The 14,673-nt window shown below is 39.9% G+C and overlaps 1 protein-coding gene across 4 annotated transcripts in view; it reads right to left on the bottom strand.

Moving 5' to 3' along the window:
* Positions 1–14,149, bottom strand: part of AKAP9 (A-kinase anchoring protein 9) — a 97,108-nt gene extending 82,959 nt beyond the window's left edge. For 3 of the 4 annotated variants that reach the window (XM_072329045.1, XM_072329043.1, XM_072329042.1), the window contains exon 1: positions 13,942–14,149. In XM_072329045.1, the coding sequence (XP_072185146.1) occupies positions 13,942–13,989 (48 nt within the window). In that variant the 5' untranslated portion in view covers positions 13,990–14,149. The remainder of the gene's footprint in view (positions 1–13,941) is intronic. The other variant, XM_072329046.1, reaches the window with a different exon arrangement.
* Positions 14,150–14,673: the final 524 nt, after the last annotated feature.

The following is a 14,673-nucleotide window of genomic DNA, read 5'->3' on the forward strand; positions in this document are numbered from 1 at the left end:
AGACAACATTGTCATTAAATACTAAATGTCATTAAATACTACATGCTAATAGTTAATAAATCTCGATCTTGTTCAGTAATTTTTTTTCACATACTGCCATTCTTCCCCACAAAATATAGGAAAGCATTCTGACACCACAAAGCAATGGAAAACTGAGAGCCTCTCCCCTAAGCCCAAAGTAAGACTAAATAAAAATCCACGCTCCTGTAGTAACGGATGCAAAGAGAGGGTTTCTTCTGGTAAAAAGAATGAAAGTAATCATTTTACTGTCTAACATTTGGTCCTTTTTCTCTTTAAAATCCTTCCTACCCACAGACAACTGTAATTTATCCTTCAACAAAACAGGAACCACGTGTTAATTTTATGGGAACCCTAAATTCACAAAGGTGTACAGTTTCAGGGAGACGCAGTCCATTGTTTTTCTATTAATGAAAAAAATATACTGCTACAAAATATTCCTCTTCAGAGTTTGTTTTGAATGAAAAGAAAGTTTCAATTGTTCTAGTTCCTGTATAAACATCTATAAATTAAACGATAGATAGAAGCTAAAGCTATGAATTTACATCATAGAAAGTCAGATTAAATCCTCCTTTTTGCTAGGTTTCCGAGAGAAAAAAAAGAATAATTATGTTAGATAGTATGCTGAACTTCCTGGGTTGGGCAGAACCAGCCTGATTCTTCAAACATAAGCTCACAGGGTTTCTCTAAGATGCTCTTAAACTCTGGGCTAGAACAGTCCCAACTGCTTCATGAAAGTACCACTGAAGCAATCATAGACGTCTGACTCTGTGGTCGAACACCCTTCATTCACAGCAAGAGAAAGACTTTACAGTGCCAAACTTGATGAACATTCACAGGAGCAACAGAAAGTTGCCAATGTGACAAAATAGCACTGATAACTTGAAGAAATCACTTAAAATCAAATGTTCAGAATATGCAAAGGCTGAATACAGAAGCCTTTTGTATCATTAAAAAAAACATTAAAGTGTTTTGTTCCAAAAATGTTGGAAAGCTTAGCAATTAAAAAAAACATATACAGTAGTTAACACATGATATTTAACCAATGCAACTTAAAAACTGCACAAATGTTTGCTCCAGCTCAGAAATGTACACAAAGCACAGCCCATGGCCATCTGTCCTTGCCAGTTAGAAGTCAACTGTAAAAATATAAAGCTATGCAAAAGCAACAGTTGCCAATATCCACACACAGCGCTTGTCCATCAAGTCACTGGCAACCGCAAGCTTGTATTTGTAACTTAGATACTGTCTTTGCTTACTAATTGTCTAATGCACGGAAGAGTTAAAGCTGACGTTTTACATTTTATGAAGAATGGACTTTTAACATTAAACTAAAAAAAAAAACCAACAAACAAAACAACAAAATGTAAAGCCTCATGAAGCAACAATTCTCATGCTTCTAACAATGGGATCCTAAATATAAACTACTTGCACTTGAGAGTACTAATGGACTGTGTTACATTCTGCTGCTTTTATGCAGGAGATGACAATAAGCAGAATGTTTGTGTTTATACTTGCAACTGGGGAAAAACCAAAAATCACTAGAAAAATATTACTTTGATCAGTTTCATGGCACTTAGCACAATAATTTGAGTGGGTTCCCAAGAAAATATTTAACCTATGCAGATACAGTTACATGGACATCATCACACAAATCAAGAAGATTTGTGCATGAATATGAAGGTATGTGCAGCATATGAAGGTAATACCCCAAAGCAGAGATTTATTTTGGATAGTATAGAAAAAGTGAAGCAATATCAGAAATGATCTTAACTGATTGCCATTTTGCTGCATCACATTAAAAATGATAAATCTGTTGCACTGATCAGACCATTTCCTTTAAGGATGAAAGTATAGCATGGAATAACAGAACTTTTAATATATATTAATTATACATGCAATTAATAGATATATATTAATAATACATAAAATTAATAATACAAATATTAATATATTATTATTATTATTTATTATCCTCAAATTATACCTAATTTGGACCTGTGAAATGAATCTTTGAATGTGATGCTCCCAGTGTACAGGAACACCTTATTTCAGTTGCTTGGTAAGAATAAATCGGTATTTACCTATTTTTAGAGTTTAAATGTAATTAAATTCAGAATAAATAAAATCTAAAACAGTATTTGCTAAATATCAGCACGTGAATTTAAAAGATGGCTCACACCATCAGCAAAGAAACACAAGGAAAATAAAGCACACAATATGGTGCTGCAATGAAAAAATGACATGGGAAGGAATAGGAAAGCTGTGACGGATTAGCTGTGCTTGTTTCCATCAGTCCACAATCAGTATTTGACCACATCAGCCCATTATCACCTGGGATGACAACCCTCATGCTACCAGATATGAAAAAAGGCACCCAGAAGCAAAATTCCAATGACGTTTCCCAGCTGTTTGCTCTTTTTTGAATTGACTGCTGGTCACTACCCTGAAATGTAGGAAATACATCACATGCTTAGCAGTAACAAACGTAGCCTAAAATACTGAGCACAGAGTTAGAAAGTGACATAATTTTTTCTCCAGTTCATTAATAAGAATATCAAACAGTACTGGCCACAGTTTCAATATCTGAAGAACATTACTGGACACCAGATGGCTTCTGTATTATCACTCTGATCAAAGTAGTCACAACAGTTGTCTAATTTCCCTCACTATCCTTGCACCCAAGACATCCATCCATCTACATTTTGATTACAAAAAGGTTATAAAAGATCACATCATATGTTTTCCCAGTATCAAGATAAACAACATCAAGCATTCTTTCCTTGTGCACTTAGTCACTCATCTCATTGTGGAAGATAATTCATTTGCATTTAGTAAACTATCACCCTTGTAGCCCAAACCAGCTTCCAGATCTGTTCCATAATCTTCCCAAACACCACAGCTAGGTTGACCTTCCTATAGCTCCCCACGTTCTCCTTCTTGACCTCTTTCAAGACTGGTTTGATGCTTGTTTGTTTTCTCTGCCTTGGAATCTCCTAATTACTACGAACTTTCAAAGATGACAGGGAATAGCCTCGCAATGACAGCAGATGGATCCTGCCAGGATGCCTGGATACATCACACTCAGTCCCATAAATTTTTGTACATCAGATTTGCTTAAGCAGTTCCCAGCTTGACCTTCTGTACTGTACACAATACTTCATTCACTCCAACTCTGCCATTACACTTGGGGACCTGGGAAGTCCAAGAACAGTCCTTATCATTAAAGAGACAGAAAAGTCCTTGAGAATTGCTTCCACATCCTTTTGTAACCAGATCATTTGTCAGGATTAGGATGAATTCTAAGCCTTTTCATAGGGTTTGCCATTCACTTCAGCTTAGTACTGCATGCATATAGCCATGCATTCTTTCCACAGACAATAATGAAGTTATTGAGTGACACAGACAACTTAAAGATTCTGCTTGAAAGACCACCTACTTTGAGATTAAGACATTAAAACAAAAACAATCTTAAGAACCACTTTTCATTTAGCCCTAACCACCAAATGATTATTATAACCAGACAAAATCTTTAGTTTGCTTGTAAGATGACAGCAGTGTCAAGAATCTTTACACCACACTTTCAGCAATAAATTCAGTATGAATCAGCCCAAGTTACCTAAAGGTACTCTCATATCAATAATTGCACAGATCCCCAGGGACCTTATTATTACATTTAGACTAAACAACTCATTTAGACAAGCCTGTTTCTTTTAAAGAGGAATCTTTTCAAGTACTTTGAAACCTCCTGATTATAAGAAGCATTGCTGCTCATGGCAGCCTTGGTTATGGCACGTTAATCAAGTTTTGTTGTAACTTCCTGGGGGGCCAGAGTTGGGAGGAATCAGCTGTCTCTCAAAAATTATTAACACTGATTAGAATCCTACAAGAAGAAAAAACAAACCAAAACAAACAAACAAAAATTAGAAGAATGCTGTACTCAGGCAACAGGCCATACTGCTTCTTGAAGGATATTTATCAATATTCAATGCAATTCACTCTTCCATAACACTTGATACGTACTAGACTTCAAATTCTAATTAATTAACTTAAAAGACTACCATACCTAGAGTATAAAGCTTTAAAAGATGCAGAGAGATCGAGGCAGCTAAGGACAGGCAAAGAGAGAATCTGCATCTAAAGAGGCTTTGTCCAGACTTCTCTATGTAGCTAATGGAAGAAAAACTTATAAGAAGCATTTGTCATTTCTGGTTTGTGTTGATGCTACTAGAAAGGAGCTGTAGCTGGCCGCATATTTTCCCTGACCAGCAGGACTCCTGCACCTCACAGCAGTGCGTATTTTTCTTTTCTCTTGGACTATAACATTTAATCTATATGCTAAATGAAGAAGAGTTTATTAGAACTCAGTTGAAAAGAACTGGCAAGAGCGTTTGTTGGAAAAAAGAAGTTAACTACTCATTTGCTTCAAGTCTCTAGGTACTGCTTATATTACCTTGATTCTTGTAAATTCATTTATTTTTCATCCTAAGAGGATGAAATGACAAAAAATTTTGTTCTGCTGTAAACTATTTCAGTTGTGCTCATGTAGAATCCTTCTACTTTACGTATCTCTTTCTTTCTAAAGAAAAATGTAACTAAATAAAGATCTGCATCAGAATTATTTGAAGATCAAAAACTGAATAACAGATGGATTCAAAGACAGAGATGGTACATAAAAGAATAGAATAAAGCACAATAAGACCTGAATATTTTTACTCAAATTTACTTTCTCATTAACTAAGAAATCTGAAAGAAGATACCGTTAGAACATATAGGTGACGTGAAAACACAACTTTATTAATAATCAACACAAGATTATCAGCTTTTTCAAGTTGACAAGTGATAAAGAATTTGCAAGGTTACATCCTTCACAACAAGGCAATCAGCTTTTCAGCTACAGATCAGCAGTTTAAATTCTGTTCAAGCTAAGCAAGGAAGAACAGGCATTCCTTGTGATGTGATGACATCAAATCCCTTACAAAGGGCAATATTTTCACAGAAATCAGTGCTGAGATTTCCAAAGTAGTCTGATCCAGTTTTAGGAAGTTACTGGAAGGAGCTGCGTCCATCTCTGTGCTCTAAATCAGGGCAGAAATGAAGTAAAATTTATAATTTTTGTTTTGTAACAAATGAAGGTTGGGTTTTTCATTTTTTAAAAGACAAATTATAAATCAGTGCTAAACAAGTCAAACTCAGTTTCTCCTTCTGTTTATATTGCTCTTACATGAATTCATACCATGTGGCATGTCTGAGACTGAATGGCCAGAGTGAGAATGAATCCCCCAGACACAGCAGGTTTGTGAGAGAGCTCCTTGAGAAACAGAGCAGACAAAAGGGAGGAACCAACTGTATGAATTTCACGCTCAGTATGCAAGACTTGACAGACATGTACAATTTTGACAGGTTTGTATTATTATTATTATTTTCTATAACACATTGCTGAATCATAAGGAAAAAGTAGGCTCACAAAAGGCACTGATATTCACAAGGTTCCAGGCTATTTGTCTATGAACTTCGCTTTTTTTTCCCCCTCCTCCTCTTTCTTAATTTAAATGCAGAATTCAATTCATAGAATATATTCTGAGTAATGAAGAAAACCTAGGAAACACATCACCCTTTCAAGAGTCTTGTACCAGGAATTCCATTCTCCATAAAACACACCAACCCACGATAGCTGTCACAACATACTACCGAACATATGAAGACAAGGTTTACTTATTATTTTTGTAGAGCACTACTTACAGTGGTAGGAATTCCTCCTACATAACTTCTAAATGAAAAACATATTCTCCATGTTAAGTCAGCTACCTGGCTTTGTCAATACAAATGGCTTCAAAAACATTTAAATAATTTTCTCCTGCTCTGCAGTTGGACACAGAGGATTTCTTCACAGAGAAGCCTAAGTGCAAAGACAAGTAAAAGCTTTGGGAAACAAACCAAGGACAAAGGTATAACCATTTCTGTTAATTTATAGCCTGCCAGGAAAGTCAGCTTTGAGGAAGTTCTGTTGCAACTTATTCTACCCATTGTGATAACTATTTTACCAATATTTACACAGAAACACATTCAATCTCGAAAGTCCAACTACAATGCCTCTTTAGCACTCCACTGGTTGTGGTTCTTTCGCTCAGGATTGTAACTTTAGATATATACTGTAATTTTGCCCTAGCAACAGAGTTTTCATCAAATGCATTCTTTTTTTTTCCCCTAGAAATATTACCAAAATACCATACCATCCTTCTAAAATTATTATCCCTAATTGTGGAAAGTTGAAGAAATTTCTTCAAGATTTGAGGTTTAGGAGCATGGTCCAAGGGACCACGTTCTGTTTGTTTTGCAATGATGCAACTAGTTGAGGTTAATACATTTGTGGCTGAGCTTGGTGTTTGGTTTCCAGATTCTCATGGACTTTCGCTCAGCTCACAACTACTGAATGTGTTCTTCATGGAAGCTTTAGGTGGTCTCCTTATGGAAGAGGGAATCTAAAAAAAGTGATGTGAAAAACACAGATTAAGATTTCTTTTCATAAATGGGAAAATGAGAACCATCAACAAAATATGACGTGCCAACACTTTGCAGGCACCGTGCAAGTATTTCATCATGATACACTTCAAGATGATTTGCTTCATGTTTCAACATAACAGTCAAAAGACCGCAATTACCAGATGAGTTTTACTGAACTGTGGTATACTTACCAACACAACTTAGCACATTTGAGGTGTCACATTATCTGGTACTAGTAAACAAGTGATCTAGAAACTAATATGTAAAAATGAATTTAACTCTCTAATTGCAGGGCAGATGTTTAAGACAGCATTTTCAGACCCTTAATTAGGATTCCCAACAATTGTGTACATAATCTTATAGTGCAAATAAGCTAAAACAACAAGGTTGGACATACTTCAGAAGCCTTTTATTTCCTCATTTTCATCGGATTTTTTAACTATCATAAACAGTAAGATGTTCTAGTAAGCATGTCATTCTGCAGTTAATACCTCTGTACACGAATATTTAAAAGAACCTATTTGTTAAGGTATTTTCTTGGGGTGAGGGGGAGAAACAAAACAGACAAGAAAACAAAACCAACCAACACAAAAAAAAACAACCAACCAAAAAATTCCAAAACAACCAGGCAACCATTCAGAGATCTTTAGTAAAATCTACATATGTCAAAAAGTCTGATATATCTCCCTTGAAACACCAGATGTGCTTAAGAGAAAGCACTTCAAGAAGAATTTGTGTTGTTGCCCATGCTTACTTTCCAATCAGCATAAACAAACTTGTCTAGACACTGTTATAAGCAAGGGACAGAAATGTTGCAGTCACCTCTGTTTTGCTATTGCAACACCCCTACTAAGAAAATAAGTAGCTGGAATGCCAACCAAAGAGAGGTCTAGTGCCAAAATAAAGGCATGCTTAAATATAGGAAAAAAGCTTCTCCTTTCTTTACTGCAATGCTTTCTTTTCTTACATGAAGCAGCAAGAAAACATTTTAAATTGCCTTTTAAAAATGCAATTTTGGATTAAAATGCAGTGCTCTCTAAACCAGGTATAGAAAAAAGGTTACTTTGGAGCGATATTTACCTGTATGGTGAGAACAAAGAAAGCATTTCTTCAAGCTCATCCTACGTTGTATCACTAATGTAAGGCAGACAGCTAATTTAGAGCTTTGTATAAAAGGGCAATCTACGATGAATAACTGAGCTCTGCATTGAAAGCTAGAATAGATCCCTGGAGTGAGGGAAATGGGGCTCAAACCTCGGAAACAGCAGAAAAATGGAGAACACGCCTATAAAAAGGAAGAATCCTAGCAGCTCAAGAAAGAGTTCAAGTTCGGTACTTCAATTCAAGTCCTATTTTTATAGAGATCTCATAAATTCATGAAGAAATTTGAACACAATGGAGAAAAAATTAACATTTCTCTCGTTTTCTTAAAAAAAAAGAAACAAACAAACGAAAATAATCAAAACACCCACAAGGAAAAACACTGAGAAAACCCTAAGGAGCAGTTGGTTCTATTACCCAATAGAACAATTAAGTGGTATTAAAAAACCCACAAGTAAAACAGGTCATTTAATTCCTTGCTATTACAGGAAGAATTTGTGTCCTGAATACAATTTCAAAAGATTACTTTCCAGTCTGATCTTTAATTGAAGTTTATGCATCACCCTAATAACAATACATTATCCAAAACACATTTACACTTCAAACGTATACAAATGATAAAATGCAGAGATGCCCACTGTTCTGAACTACAGCAAAAAAAGTCCCTCTCTCACATCTAGGCAATTTCTGTCTTTTCTACCTTTAAAATTAGACACTTTCACTCCAGGATAACTCTCAGTCCTTGCATCTGCGATACACACACACACAAAATTGGCATCTAATTTTCTCTGTGACACAAAAATCAGTTCTTAAGCTTACTCATGCTCCATAATCAAAGTACACACAGACAAACCTCCTACTATCTGCATTTAGAATAGACAGAGATGCAAAAGTGAGTATTGCAGCCTGCACAAGTTAAAGAAGAACTGAAACACAAGTTTGGAAGGATCTGGGAGGAGAAATATCTTAAAGACAAATAAGAGGAATGCGTAGGAATAAGGCACGATCCTCACAAGTTTGTGATGATCTTCAGGTGCAAGAAAATTGCTTCCCCCAACTAAACAATCCTAAAAGCTCTTTTCTTTGTAACAGCACATCTTCATAGTTTCACTGCACACTCCTTCTTTTTAAACAAAGAGATAAGGCAGTCTGAGTTTGCATCTATTGAGCTAAAGCTCACCCACACCTTTGTTGGTCAGCCTGCATTCCATTTCTGTTCCTTTCCCTCCTGTCCAGCAGTACATATGCAGCACCTTCAGATACATACACAGCCCAGCACCATTCTCTTTCTGAAGGCTGCCAGCCCATAAAGCTACTCTCCTCCATAGTTTATAATGAGAAACAGCAGTGAGTAGGGCTTTATGATGAAATTAGCAGTTCTTGATATGGTTGAATACCATTTCTTGTTTTAAGAGAAAAGCTGAGTAAGGAAATGTAGACTGAAAAGGAAATTCCTCCAGCCAGGAGTTTGTTTAATTGGTTTTGTTCAAGCTACTGAAAGCAGACAGACGACCAACAAAATGAATGGCCTGCATCTGAAGGCAAAAGAGGACACATTAGTAGGCCAGCTCTTTCACAAAATATAAGGTTTCAATGTATTTAATTTATTCTCTGTGATGAAAAGCTCTTAATAACCAGTAAGACACTGCTTTTTTTCCCCCTCCTTTAGTAAACTGCAGGGGATTTTAAAAGGCTGTGTTTTATAAACACAATCTACACATTAAGTTCTTCTGGGGATTTAAATTCAAGCTTTAATCACTGTGGCATATAATTATTTCATGTTTTGCTTAAGTCTTCAAACACACACATGAAACAAACAAACAACAACAGAAAACAACCAACAAATAAAGGACCCAAGAAAAACTGATCAACAGCTTTCTCCGAGAAATCCAAAATTTCTCAGTCTGAAAAGGCCAGAGATGAGGATCTTAAATCTTCCTCTGCCCTGAAGACAGTAAGATGCATGAAAGTAAGCAGCCAACATTCTCAGACTCTTAAGCAATGCTGCTTTGATGACACATATTCTCATCTTCAGCCACCAGAAAACTGCACGATCAGAAGACAAAATCTGCAATTATTTCTTTTTACTATTCAGTTTGTGAAGGTGACTTGTCAGATTTGTTATACAACCTGCATTAATTGTCCACTGAATGCTGTCAGAGCTTCCCAAACCTACTCCACTGCCCCATCTGCTCAGTGATTCACTGGCACAGATCAAAAGCATTCACTGCAGTCTCATCTGTGCTCAAACAACACAGATACATTTAATTACGTTATAATTACAGCAGACAGTTCCTTATTTCTTATGACTGCTCAACAATTACTGAGTTTTTTCAAGCACTACAGCAAAGACTGTATTACAAATATATAGAGAGCTCTTGAAAGTTTGGACAATAAATAACGTATTCCTACCCCTACAAGAGAAATTCTAGTCCAACTCACAGAGTTTACCCAGCAAATTAATATCTTCGCTCACCCACCTCCCACAACAAAAGAAACATGCAGCTGGGGGTGCACCCTTTCTACTCCCTTTCAAGATTGTAAATTGGACTCTTCTATAAAACTTGGTGTTGTTCCACATCTCTGATTTTAACCAGTTTTAATAGATGCGAGGTTTAGTGCCCTGCAGAACAATGTGGCAAGAATGCTTCTGTCATTGCAAGACTATAGAAGTGTCTTTAACATAATCATATATATCTATATAAGTATATACATACAAAAATAAAACCTTACACTAAATATAAAATATTTGTGAAAATAAAAATATTTTATCTAAAAACTGCCAAAATCCTCAGCCATTTTCTTACAAAAGGATCTGAGTCCCCAATGTTTTCATTCTGAAACTAGCAAACTACTGTATACGGATCTGGAAGGTGATCAAAACATTGCAACATCCTGATACCAAAGCTAGATCCTAAGCTGCTAAATAAATACATAAAATTAACAAACTCAACCACCACAAACAGTAACCTCTTTAATGTTACATGAGATACATGAGAGGGCATTGATCAACTTCACAGTATGCATATGTATTCCTGTTGCTGGCACAAATCTCCCTTCTACCACAGCAATCCTGCTTCCCTTAACTAGCTGCTCTGACATGCACCTTTCCTGGATTCTGACAAATGCTTTTCTTGAGCCATGATAATCAGTTCGGGATCTAAATAAAGACATAGCTTGTTAAGGGAAACAGGCATTCATCAACCCCGGCTTAATATCCATCACATTTATCTTGCGGCAAAGGACAGTGAATGACTACAGGCCTGGAAAAGGGATTTGCCACATTTGACTTCATGCCTCCCTTGCTATTGTGGGTTTGTATCAGACAGACTAACATACACTGCAACTACACCAAACCTTTGTTATGAAGCAATCTCAGAAAGTCAGCAGGTACACATGAATGTTAGTGCGTCTCTACCAAGTGCTTATTCTATTATGACAACCTCGGTAACGCTAAGCCCTATTCTGCCAGGCTGAAGGACTCTCAGCACCACGCAATCAAGGTATGATTCACAATGCTGCTTCTCATTTCCAAAAATACTACAAAGAAGACTCCAAGGAAACTTCCATTGCAAAGAATGCATTTGTGATGGACTTCTCTGCAAAAGATCTGTGTAGAAAGACAGCATCGTATGAAGACATCGAGAAAATCAAAGCTCACACAAAACCAAACTTCACAGCTCGTACTCAACACTATGATCAGGAAACTACCAAATGACTGTTTTACAGACAGATCACATCACTTACACACACACAGAGTTTCAGCACTACTTTTAGAAGAAAAAAGACCTGCAAATCTAAGGCCCATTTTACAATAATAATATAGCAGCACACCTACCATCTCCACTGCATCTCTCAGATGCCATCATTGGTGTTCCTATTCATCCCACACTTACTATAATATCTTGTTTATATTTTAAGTTTTGATTTTCCTAGAAGCAGCGTTAAGGTACCTGCAGTATAGCAATGCAACACATATCTCAACATGTTTTTCCAGCTACTTAAACAGCCTTCAGTGGTTAGGATCAAAAGTTTTTTGGATGCTTGTTGCTGTAGCTTGCAGAAAATATCCATGGGAGCCAAGCAGTTTTGGGAGACATACTGACCATGAATGTGAATGTGCCTGTATCCTCAAAAAAGAGAAAAGCAGCTGCAGAAGCAGCTCTGGCTTCCATTCTCTACTAAGACAGTTCCTTCTTTTCTCTCTTTAGCAGTGATACTCGTCATTGGAAGACTGAGACGCAGTCTCCACTGTACAACACATTTAATTACACTATTCATGCATTAAGAAAAAAAGAAAAAAAAAAGGGAGTAAACAGTACAGAGAATGCCAGTGAAATATCTGAAAAGCTAACACTGCTTTTACAGTCTCTTGTTATGTAAAACATGTTTATATTTAAAGAGTTGCAGTGATTTTAACCACACAGGATGCCTAAAATGATAGAATATTAAAATCTTCAGGGATATATTTAGGAGAACATCCTTAAGCTTCAACCAGAAAAGGCTAGAAGGGCAACAATAATGATGGTGTTCCTAAAATGTAAAATAAGCTGGTGAAATGCACATGTGACTTTTCTCAAAGCAAGCAGGAATTTTAAAAAGCATGACCAGCATGTCAAGGAAGGTGATCCTCCCCCTCCACTCTGCCCTGGTGAGGTCACACCTGGAGTACTGCATCCAGTTCTGGGCCTCTCTGTTCAAAACTCATAGAGTCCAGCAGAAATGGATTAGGGCCCAGAGCATCTCCCTTATGAGGGAGGGTGGAGAGATCTGCAACTGTTCAGTAGGGAGAAGACTGAGAGGATCTTATTTACAAACATCTAAAGGGTAGGAGTCAAGTCAATGAGGCTAGGCTCTTTTCAGTTGTGTGCAGCAATAAAACAAGGGGCAGTAGGCAAAGAACTGGAATGTGGGAAGTTCCACACAGATATGAGGAAGAACTTTATTGTGCAGGTAACAGAGACTAGAACAGACCAGAGAGATTACGGGGTCTCTCAAATATGAGATATTTGATAGCCACCTGGGCACCTTCCTGTGTGACCTTTTGTATGGAACCTGCTTTAGCCGGGGCATCAGACTTAATGTTTGGAAGGGACCTCTGGAGATCCCTACAATTCTGTGATTCAGTGATATAGAGCTTCCTCCTTGAGTCTTGACTTCTGGTTTACTCTTCAGAAATTGTCAGTAATTTTCCATGTTAATACCAGGCCAACACAAACAGAAAACCTGACGATACGTTATGCACTGTGGTTTGAAATATTAGCATATTTACTTCCACTGTTTTCTCTGTGAACATTTCCTTGCCCCAGCCCAGATGCCACTGAGTGCGCTGCTGCTGCCACTGCCCAGTGCCTCTCAGCACAGCCACACATCCCTGCCATGGCTGGGTCTGAGCTGGAAGACCTTTCAGATCCCTTCCAAATCAAACCATCACACAGTTCTTGTGGCACTTAAAACACTGTGGGGGCTCCGAGTATTCCCCAACAGGTGTTCCTGTTCCTTCACCTACAAGACTTTAGCCCCCCTGCTTCTGGAGCATCCTTTCAAAAGAAACAGAAACAAAAGAGTTACAAAGCTTTTTGCTAAGGCAGAATAACGCTTCACAGCTCAATACACCTGTCTCCATCAGCTACATGAGCAGGCAAACCATGCTATTTCACAGCTGGATCTTCAGACTGCCTCTTCCTGGCTTTAGTTGGGGGTGATTCCAGCCACGCCGGGTTCATACGTGAGTTAGTAGTGTTACAAAGCTCTGGTCTCTGTCATTCAGCAATAGTTGCCCGAAGGAACCAGACGGTGCCTGATGTCAGACTACTCATTTTCACCTGATTTTCCTACCGACGCCGCTTATCATCTCCTCTCCCCAGCCTCACAAGCGCTCCCCGTCAGGCTCCTCCGGGCCCCCGGCACCCGACCCTGCGGCACATCGCCGACGGCAGCTCTAATCCCGGGCCCTAAGAGGTATTAGTGCCGCGGTCAGGAGCAGCTGCCGCTTCTATAAACTTCCTTAAAGGTTTACAGGGAGTTGCCTGGGCTTAAGAGGCAGACGGGAGGGTGTCTCGGTCAGCCCTCTTCCCCGCCCCGCCGCGGGCTGCCACATCCCGGCCCCGCCGCGACACCTGTGGTCCCGCCGAGCCAAGGCGAGCCGAGCCCGCGGCGGGGACACGGAGCGCGCCGGGCGGGCGGCACAAAGCGCATCCTCCGCCGCTTTGTTCGCGGAGGGTCCCGCCGCCCGGTCGTGCCGCAGCCCCACTGTAGCCCCGCTGACCGCGCTCCCCTCAGCCTCCCCACCCCCGTCGCGCCGCAGCCGCCTCCCACCTTGGCTTTGCCAGCCTCCAGCTTCTTCAGACGCTCCTCGTCCTCCATGGCGTCTGTGCGAGGAGAGCGGAGCGTTATGGGCGGCGGTAGGCGGGCACACCCCCCTCAGCCGAGACACGCAGCTGGCTGTCCTGTCCCGTCTCACAGCGACGACAGCTGCCGTGGCGGGGACACCGGCGCCGCCATCTTCATCTCCACGTAAACACGCGGCCGGGGAAAGTGACGTGACTGCCAGCTCCTCCTCCCGCCGCCATCCCTTCCCTTCCCGCCCAGCCCCAGCTGCAGCGCCTCCGGCCCGGCCCGGCCCGGGTTCAGCCCAGTCTCGCGGAGACGCCCCTGAGGCGGCGGTCCTGCACCGCCGGACCCCGCAGTCCCGAGCCCGGCCCGCGGGCACCGCCGGGGGGAAGCGCCGAGGGGGGCGGCGCGGCACACCCCTTCCACACCCCTGCTCGGGGCGGGGGGCAGCCTCTCGCACAAAGGACTGGTGTTGGGAAGAGCCCGCTGCTTGGCGTGCCTTCAGTGTCTGAACTAACGCTGCCCGCGCTCTGCAGCGCTGCTGTCTTCTGCCGTCTCGCAGGTCCGCCCTCTGTGGCTGCAGTGCTCATTTTGGCAGTTTTGATTCTCTAAGTGTTTTTGTGTTCCTACACGTGGCTCAGCTTCACGTAGCGTGGATCTAATAGGAACGAGCACAAGGCTGACAACAAAGGATGCGCAGTGCCCCTGCTTGAATCA

The sequence above is a fragment of the Excalfactoria chinensis genome, chromosome 2 (assembly GCF_039878825.1).
Source record: "Excalfactoria chinensis isolate bCotChi1 chromosome 2, bCotChi1.hap2, whole genome shotgun sequence".
Taxonomy (NCBI): Eukaryota; Metazoa; Chordata; class Aves; order Galliformes; family Phasianidae; genus Excalfactoria; species Excalfactoria chinensis.